Below are 9,173 nucleotides of genomic sequence, written 5' to 3'. Positions count from 1 at the left end.
TTTCATTGGTAAGACAGGCTTAAGACTGCCTTGAGGAGTAACTTTAGCTTTTAGAACAAAAGATCTGCTAGTGACCTTTACTCTCTCACTAGTTCTGCATTCAAGGAGAGGAAATTCTTTCTCATAAGGTCTCATCATGGCAATATAAGGCAAAGTTTGTATTTGTGCAAAAAGGAGTGTTGGAATTATAGGTTCAAGTTTTTCCAATGGGAGAAAGTCTTTATAGTCAAGTTCTTTGAAGAGTTGAAGGAGAAACCTCCTCTTTGTGGGAGGATTTAGAGGTCCTATCCATCTTCTTCTGTTGATTTGTTTAGGGCCATGATCATCACCATCATTCTCCTCCTCCTTTAGAGGACGCTTGTATTTGCAAGGAGATATAGGTCACTTAGGCCTCCTACTTCTTCTAGAATCAACATATTCTTTATCGTCATTAGAATCATTTCAAAGATAGTAATCATAGCTGGGTTCGTACATTTTTAAGGCACAATCTCAGATAAAGTGACCGTTGATATGGAGACAAAAACTAGCTTAGTCTTCAATGTAAATCACTCAATTGGAGGACCTCGCTTGCCCCTTATAAAGGCTAGGGCAATTGACAATATGTTTTTAAGGATTTGGTTTGGATCTTGAGTTCAGGCCTCCTATAGACTGATTTGATAATACCATCTTGGAGTTTGTAGAGTTCAGGAGGTTTCGTGGTGTGAACATATTTTTGAACAACATGAAATTTTCTTTCATAATTTTTAATCCATTCCAGCAGCATCATTTGGGCAAGTTCTTCAATAGGAAGATGTCTCGAGATCTAAATGATAGACAGGTCACCTAGTCTATCTATAACCATATATAAAGCATCTCTGGTTGCATTAGGGAAATTAAGATCAAACAAATGATCTTGAAGCCTAAAGATTATTTGGTGGTGAAGAGTAGTCATAATGGCTTCTGGCTATTGCTCAGCTCCATAGATCTGAATTTGAACCTTTAGTCTTGTAAGGAGACTAGGATCTGTAAGCTTGATATTAAAATAAGGGGCTATAGTGAGTATCACAATTCCTTGGCTGAGAGTAGTTAGCATGTCACCTATCAAGGCATTTCTATATGACTTGTAGGTGGAGTCAAATAGGGCTACTCTTGCTGTTGGCATGCCATTTCTCCCATGAAGGGTTAGGACCAATCAAATGGCTCCAATATGAAGATGTATATACCCTTGGTTGATTCAAGTATTTATAAAGGATTGAGCAATCTCAAGAGTAATATACTGTTTAGCAATCATGGCTGGGATGCCACACTGGTCAAGGCTAGAGGTTTGCATAATCTCTTTTGGTTGAGGGCAATTGGTGTGAATCAAAGATTTGATTCCTCGAGTGAAATAGTTTCCTCTATGGTATAGTTTGTAAGGGTTAAAAAAAGAAAGTTCTATGGAAGGAACACGAGCATTTTCTAGTACAATCAAGTATTCTATAACGTTTTCTATTTTTCTAGAGAGGTTTTTTTTTTTTAACCAAGGATGGAATATTATTAAAGAAAAAGGCTAAAAAAAGTCGAACAGGTTCAAAAGAAGTGAAACTTTCTAGGATTTAACTCATAATTTCTAAATTCTCCTTACTCACTATTTATTAATAATATCTTGTTTCTGTCGATAAGATTACAGACTTTAATACTAAAGAAAAAGAACTTACAAACTGAACTTGATTGGAAATGGTATAAATTCATTTGTCTGGTATCTTTCAATCAAAATACTTAATTGAAAAGAGAAAGGAGGTTAAGACTAAAGAGCAAACAGTTGAGTCATGATATGAAATTTAAAAAATAATGCGTCACATTATTCATTGCTAATAAATAATATAAATTATTTCAGATTTTATATTTTATATTAATAAAAATTTTATTAAAATATTAAAAAATATTATACTACAAAAATAACTTCTTAATATGGCGTCAAAGGACATGTTATTAAAAAATGGTGTGAAAGGACAAAGGTGAAGTTCTTAACTGCCCCATCGACTGTCTCAAGATGTGCACTTGACTTTTAAATTATAAGATTATTTTGAATTCACACATCTATAACTTCCACAAGAAAATTTAATCCGAAGGCATTTTGCACACCGAAGAGCTATATCTAAGCAAGTGATAAATAATTAATTACAGTATTATTTTTTATTTGGCCAAAAAAATTAAACTATTATTTTTTATAGAACTAATAGACGAAGGAATGCAATTTAAATTCTGCATCACTAGCAACATGTGAGGAAGTATGTCCTTATATCAATCTTTAATTTTTTTTTTCTAACTAAACATTCGTGAGATTATTTTTGAATATGATTTTTTTTTACTTAATGGATGCAACATCTTTTTCAAGAAAATGCAATATTGTCGTTAGTCTTTTTGACCTTTGGTATCCAGAGGAAAAAAAAAAAGGAAAGGATAATTTATAATTTTTTGCCCTAATTTTTAGTTTTTACGTTGTTTAATATGCTTGTCAAATCTATAATTATATTTCTTATATAGCAATCAGCTGGTTTCTTTTGTTTGTTCTCTTATTAATTATTAATTAATTAATAAATATATATTCCCCTTGTTTCTTTCCCCTTAGATGTATACATATATGTGACACCATAAAAGATTTCTACTTCGGTTTTCTTCTTCTCTATTTCTAATTCAGTGATTCGCTACTCAGTCTCAGGGAAAAGAGGTGCGTGTGCGTGAATGCTATATATTATTGTTAAGGTTTGGGTTTTAAGAATAGAGTAATAAATTAGTTGGGCTTTTTGTGTTTTGGTTTTGCTAATTTTGTTAAATAATTTTTTAAGTGAATTGGGTTTTACTAATTTTGATTGTATTCTCCATCTCTTTTCCTCTTCACATCTCAATCTTGAAATTAAATTTTTATTAATAGTTAAAATTTAACAATTTCACAAAATTATAATTAAAATCTGAAATTAAAAAAATAAAAAAATAAATTACTTAAACTGTAAAAAAAATTAATAAACAGTTTAGAATTGTAATTAAAAAACCATTTTATAAAATGTTAAATTTTAACAATTCAAAATTTGATTAAGTGTTGAGATGGGAGGTGGAGAGGCAGTCGTAGTGAAAAGAAAAAGAAATGAAAAGAAATCAAGTCCAATTATTTTACAAAACAATAGCTCATGGCCAAAGAGAGGAAAAGAAGGTTATTATTAAAATTCAAATCTTGTTAATGAACTCTTATTACGAGTACTTCTAAACTAAACATAAATATGGTGGTAGTTGATTTGTTCAGAGGAATTGAATATATATATATATATATTAATGGAAGGAGATAGAAAACGTGAAGAAGGAATGAAGTTGGAGTCGTTCGAGAGCTGGGCCAAGTATGGGAGGGCACTGCGGGAGACACCGTGGAGACTAGCGGATCGGGTGGCGGCGCGGTCCATGGATGAGACGGAGATGGTGGAGGTGAAGAAGCGGAGCGAGCACGAGATGAAGAAGACGCTGACATGGTGGGATTTGATTTGGTTCGGCATGGGAGGAGTGATCGGAGCAGGCATCTTCGTCTTCACCGGTCTCGAGGCTAAAACCGATGCCGGCCCCGCCGTCGTCTTGTCTTACGTCATCTCCGGCATGTCCGCCATGCTCTCTGTCTTCTGCTACACCGAGTTCGCCGTCGAGATCCCCGTCGCTGGTATGAGTTGTTATTGCCGCTTTCATCTTCGCGAATACGTTAGAGGACAAACTGCATGTTCTTAAAAAAATATGAAGAGAAAAGAAAATTGTTTATTGCTATAACTTTTATTTGCAGGATGATGGAATTTTACTCCCTTAAGTTTACAAAAGAAAACTCAATTCATGTTTTTTTTCATGAGAGTTGTCTTAAATTTTTAAAAGAAAATATATTTTAAAAATTTTTAAATGTTAATAAAACTTAATAATTATAATTGGAACATTCATTGAGTCATTAAAATTAAGCCACTCACCAAATTAAACCCAGACATCAACCTATGCTCTATTGCAAATAAAGGTTAAAGTGTATTTTTAATTTTCTAATTTTATATAAAAATTTAGTTTGTTTTTTAATTTTATAAAATATATTTTCAATCCCTTACCCTATAATTTCAAATGATTTTTTTATGAATTATTATTATTTAAAAAAAATTAAATTTAACATGTAAATATTTAAAAATGTTTTATTTTTAATTAAAAGTTTAAAATAAGAATTTCTTATTCATAAAACTAATGGGTTTTAGTGTAAAAGGACCAGACTTAGTTTTCAAAACACGGCCAAACGTGCACTTTCAACCAAAAAAAAACAACAACGAACGAACGAACGAACGAAAGAGACCACCGATATTCGATGCTTCGTTTGATTCCAATTGCACCTGGGCTTCCAAAATGAGATCAATAATGGGATGGTTGATATTCCATGGCGTTAATCAGGTGGCTCCTTCGCCTATCTCAGAGTGGAACTCGGCGACTTCGTGGCCTTCATTGCCGCCGGCAACATCCTCCTCGAGTACGTCATCGGCGGCGCCGCTGTCTCCCGCTCTTGGACATCCTACTTCGCCACTCTCCTCAACCAACACTCCGACAGGTTCCTCATAAAAGCCCACGGCCTCACCAACGGCTACAACCACCTCGACCCCATCGCAGTCGCCGTCCTCACCGCCGTCGCCGTCCTCACCAGCTTCAGCACAAAAGGCACCTCCCGCCTCAACTATGTCGCCTCCATAGTTCACATCATCGTCCTCCTCTTTATCATCATCGCAGGCTTAACCAAAGCCAACCCAAACAACTACTCCACCTTCGTCCCCTTCGGAAGTCGCGGCATCTTCCAAGCCGCCGCCGTCCTCTTCTTCGCCTACGTCGGATTCGATGCCGTCTCTACCATGGCCGAGGAGACGAAGAACCCCGGAAGAGACATGCCTCTCGGCCTTGTAGGCTCCATGACCATCACCACTCTCATATACAGCCTCTTAGCAGTAACACTCTGCCTCATGCAGAAGTATTCTGATATAGACGACAAAGCTCCATTCTCTGTCGCATTTCAAGCTGTAGGATGGGACTGGGCTAAGTATATTGTAGCAGCGGGAGCTTTAAAGGGAATGACAAGTGTGTTGCTTGTTGTGGCTGTAGGAGAAGCGAGGTATCTCACACATATTGCTCGTACTCATATGTTGCCTTCATGGCTAGCTCGAGTGAATCAGAGAACAGGGACACCCATTAACGCGACAGCGATTATGATTTCTGCTACTGCTATAATCGCCTTCTTCACTGAGCTTCATATTCTAGGCGACCTCCTTTCGATTTCCACTTTGTTCTTGTTCTCCCTCGTGGCTTTGGCTCTTCTGGTACGTCGATATTATGTCAGTGGGATTACTACAAAGTTGGAGTTGATCAAGCTTGTCGTGTTCATTGTGATTATAATTCTGTCTTCTGTTGCTTCTGCTGTGTACTGGGCAAGAAGTGAAGGGTGGGTTGGGTATGCAGTTACAGTGCCTCTTTGGCTTGTGGGGACGATGGGGATTAGGGTTTTAGTGCCAGAAGCGAAGAGGCCGGATGTTTGGGGGGTGCCATTTGTGCCATTTTTGCCTTGTGCATCTATTGGGATCAATATTTTCCTTCTCGGATCGATTAATGTGGCGTCGTTTAAGAGATTTGGTTTGTGGACTGCGATATTGTTGGTGTATTACTTCTTTATAGGGTTGCATGCTTCTTATGACGTGGCTAAGGCATTGAAGGAGAAGGAGAAGGAGAAGGAGAAGGAGATGCGGTTGGGGGATAAGACCCACCTGAAGTTGGATGAAGAAAATACAGTTCCTTCACCAGCGTAGTCTGGAAAATGAGTCGGGTTTGATCATTAGTTCAGTTTTCAATGCCTTTTGGTTTTGTACTTAATTCCGTGAAAAGTTTCCTTCTTTTCATATTTTTCGTTTCCATTTTATCTCAACTGTATAAAAAACATGTCTACTTATATATGGATTTCAAAATGATAAAATCATTTGACCATTAAAAAGTTTGCATGCCCCTTGTTACTTTTGTACGTTGAATTAAGAAAAGGATTTTTCCTTACTTTGTTGGCATTCTTGTACAGTAAACTAAAATGTGCTTGTTTTAGGCTGTACCAAGACCAGGGAGCATTCTAGTGATTTTCAACATAAAACCTAACATAGATCTACATGTAGCTGCTTAGATTTCCTGCTCATTTCTTGGTCTTCATGGGAAGTGGCCGATGAAACTCATCACTTCTCAATGATAAATTAAACAAAAAAAAAAGGTGTGCCAAAAGATTTTGGCATGAATTCCACCAATTTCATAGTTGTTCATAAGCCGCAATAGAGAGAGCTATATCAGGCTCGACAATTAACATAAAACCCTGCCAAATTTCTCATGAATATGAATGAGAAACATCAGAGCACAATCACATTGTAGACCCAACCTAAAGGAATAAGATTTGTTGTATTAGATTTTGCCGTTATTTAATTGAAATAATTGGTTTCCGGTTCAAGAGTGTTCATTTTCTCCTCTCACCTCTCACATAAGATCCCTTTTCTCACCTGTTCCATCATCACACGCGCAAAGACACATGCTTGAGCCAGCTCATCTTAGCATGATATTCTACACAACAAAGGAACCTAAAAGCTTCCCAAATGTAATTAATAAGAAAAATGATTCCATCCATGAAAATAATGAAAATAAACTTTTGGGTACTTCTCAGCAAAATTTATGATACTGGCTCGCTAATACCAACTCAGTACTTCACTGGATCAAGGATGTCCAGTTGGGAACCAAGCTTTTCCTCAGCAATCTTCTCGGCTTTTGACCTTAATTTCTTCAGTTGCTTCTTCTTCTCATAAACCACTTGTGCTCTCTCTTTTCTCTTCTTTTCCAACTCCTGCCAGTAAGATAACAATAAGATGATTCAGCACACAGCCTCACACCAGATAATAAAAGGGAAAGCAGAGATCGAAGAATAGCAGACTCTCTCAACTTTCCACCCCGTAACACTTCAATTAAAAATTGATTTACCTTCCTCAATACTTAATAACCAAGACAATAAATTATGACGATGCAATTGTCGTGGTGAAACAAGTCCAATACGAGTCATTGTACCACTACCATTAATGAAACTCAAACTGTAGGAGAGTACATTATAGCAAATGGCACTAGTAGCTGCAGAAGGAAAAAACAAAAACCATAGGAAAGAACAGCAAAGCAAGAACTTTAACAATGGCCATTGAGAAGATATTTCAGATCAAGAGAAAACCCGAGGGGCCGCTCATGCACAAACACTGAGAGAGAGGGGGGATTTCTTTCCTAATTACTCACGGGTAAATATCAAAACACCACAAACTGTGAGACCCAGTTGGTTCCTTAAGGGAGCTCATACAAAGAGGGTTTTTGACAAATACTGTAATGCCAGCAGTTACCATTCATTATGGAACTTTCAATTCAATATTGTTGAATGAAAATTAAGTATAGGAAAGGAGCAACAAGTCACCAAAGATTCATTGTAGTGCATGCAACGGACCACAAGATTTATTGCACATTATGCATTAAAAACTCAAATTCAATTAAACCCCCCCAATCCAAGAAAAAAATCCCAAAAATCACAAGGTATCAAAAGTGGATGTTATTGAAATAAAGTGACAGTGAAATTTGAAAGAGTTAGAACATAATCTGTTAAGTTACCCACATGTGAAACCTTCAAAATTAAAAGAGGCCTTGGCACTATCATGTAAAAAGTGATAGACTCCTCGTAAATGATTTTACATTTGAAATTGGCTCACTCAGCTGAGGACCAAAACAAAAATTAATTCAAAGGCAAGCTCAAGAAGTAGCAACTTACCCTAATGGTATCATAATAGTTCCAACCAACTTCTGATGACAATCTACCAACCAAACAGTATTTGTGTCCTTTCTGAAGCCTCAACACCCTGATTGCATTTGATTTTAGTTCAAATTCATAAGACAAGCTCGACAGATAGAAATGAGATATAACAAAAATTAAGAGCTTAAACAGAGAAAACATTAATTGCAAAGGATTCAGATTGGCAGACTTACTTTAAAGCATCGGGGACAACCATCCTTTTCATCTTGTCATAAGGGGGAGGTATGCCCTCAAATACCTTCAATCGAGCAAGTGCAGCTGCGCCGCGCTTTGTCTTATGTGGCATCATTCTATAAATAAAGAAGCAAATCAGCGTATGGCTAGAAAGAAAGCGAAAAACGTGAGCGTACACAGGTGCAATCTTTATTTGAATCAAATAAGGTTCTGTCCAATGGCTAAGTCAACTATATATCCGGATTCAATATATAAAGTGAGAAAAAAATAATAATAAGTGCATAGCAAATTTGAATTCAAAAAATGCAGTGCTTTTTTTAAAAAAGAACAAAAGAGTTAAACTGCTAAGACCCTGCTTCATTCTCTACTCCCTATCCAGACACTAAAGCAGGAAATGTGCTTATCGCATGCAAAATGTGCTTCCTCAATCCAGAGTATCAACAAAAAATCAAGCAGACAAAACTAATGCAAATATAAATATAGGCAAGGGAAAAAAGAAAGATAGTCACTGACCCACGGACAGTGCGCCAGAAAATCTTGGAAGGAGCACGGAAGTGGATGGGACCATGAGAAGGCTTGGTGTTCATGCGCTTACGGAGGAATCTCATGTACTTCATCTTCTGACGGACCAAGCCGCCGGAGATGCATATCTCCTCGCATCGCACCATAACAACCTTCTGGCCGTTGAGCAACTCCTTGGCCACGACCGAAGCGAGGCGGCCCAGCATGTGATGGCGAGCATCCACCACAACTCTCTTCGCGCAGATGCCAGAACCTGACACCATTTTTCTATCCCTGCAAATTGCAAAATGGAAAGCAAAAGATAAAAGGAAGACGAAGCTAGCTAGGGTTTTCAGCTGGGTCAGACGTGGTGTAGCCCCATACTAAGGCCCAGGTTTCATAAAATTAATTTTATGGAGAAAATCAATCTTTAGATTCTGGAAATTTTTTAAAATTTAAATTCTGTCCATATAATTTTTTTAATTAAGCCTTTATAATTTGATCTATTAAATTTTTAATTCTTGAAAGTTAAAATTCATGAATTTTCTCTTTATAAAATAAAATTTGAGCATTTTTATACATTTATGAAATAATTATAGAATTTTTATAAATAAAAATTAATTTATACACAAAC

General features: G+C 36.6%; 2 protein-coding genes across 2 annotated transcripts; one reads left to right on the top strand and one right to left on the bottom strand.

The window, feature by feature from the left end:
• The first annotated feature begins 3,347 nt into the window (after positions 1-3,347).
• On the top strand, positions 3,348-5,898 carry LOC129304539 (cationic amino acid transporter 1-like). Its single transcript, XM_054944222.1, has 2 exons — positions 3,348-3,661; positions 4,414-5,898. Exons 1-2 carry the CDS (start codon positions 3,412-3,414, stop codon positions 5,805-5,807), a joined length of 1,644 nt encoding a protein of 547 aa, XP_054800197.1. The 5' UTR covers positions 3,348-3,411; the 3' UTR covers positions 5,808-5,898.
• Positions 5,899-6,413: 515 nt separating this feature from the next.
• On the bottom strand, positions 6,414-8,913 carry LOC129306313 (60S ribosomal protein L13a-1). Its single transcript, XM_054946838.1, has 4 exons — positions 8,552-8,913; positions 8,038-8,154; positions 7,823-7,910; positions 6,414-6,868 (listed from the first exon to the last, which is right to left on the bottom strand). Exons 1-4 carry the CDS (start codon positions 8,821-8,823, stop codon positions 6,725-6,727), a joined length of 621 nt encoding a protein of 206 aa, XP_054802813.1. The 5' UTR covers positions 8,824-8,913; the 3' UTR covers positions 6,414-6,724.
• Positions 8,914-9,173: the final 260 nt, after the last annotated feature.

This window comes from Prosopis cineraria, unplaced genomic scaffold (genome assembly GCF_029017545.1).
Source record: "Prosopis cineraria cultivar Desert tree isolate PC_DT_omini unplaced genomic scaffold, ASM2901754v1 PC3, whole genome shotgun sequence".
In the NCBI taxonomy this organism is placed as follows: domain Eukaryota; kingdom Viridiplantae; phylum Streptophyta; class Magnoliopsida; order Fabales; family Fabaceae; genus Prosopis; species Prosopis cineraria.
This window is presented reverse-complemented; position numbering and strand designations above follow the sequence as displayed.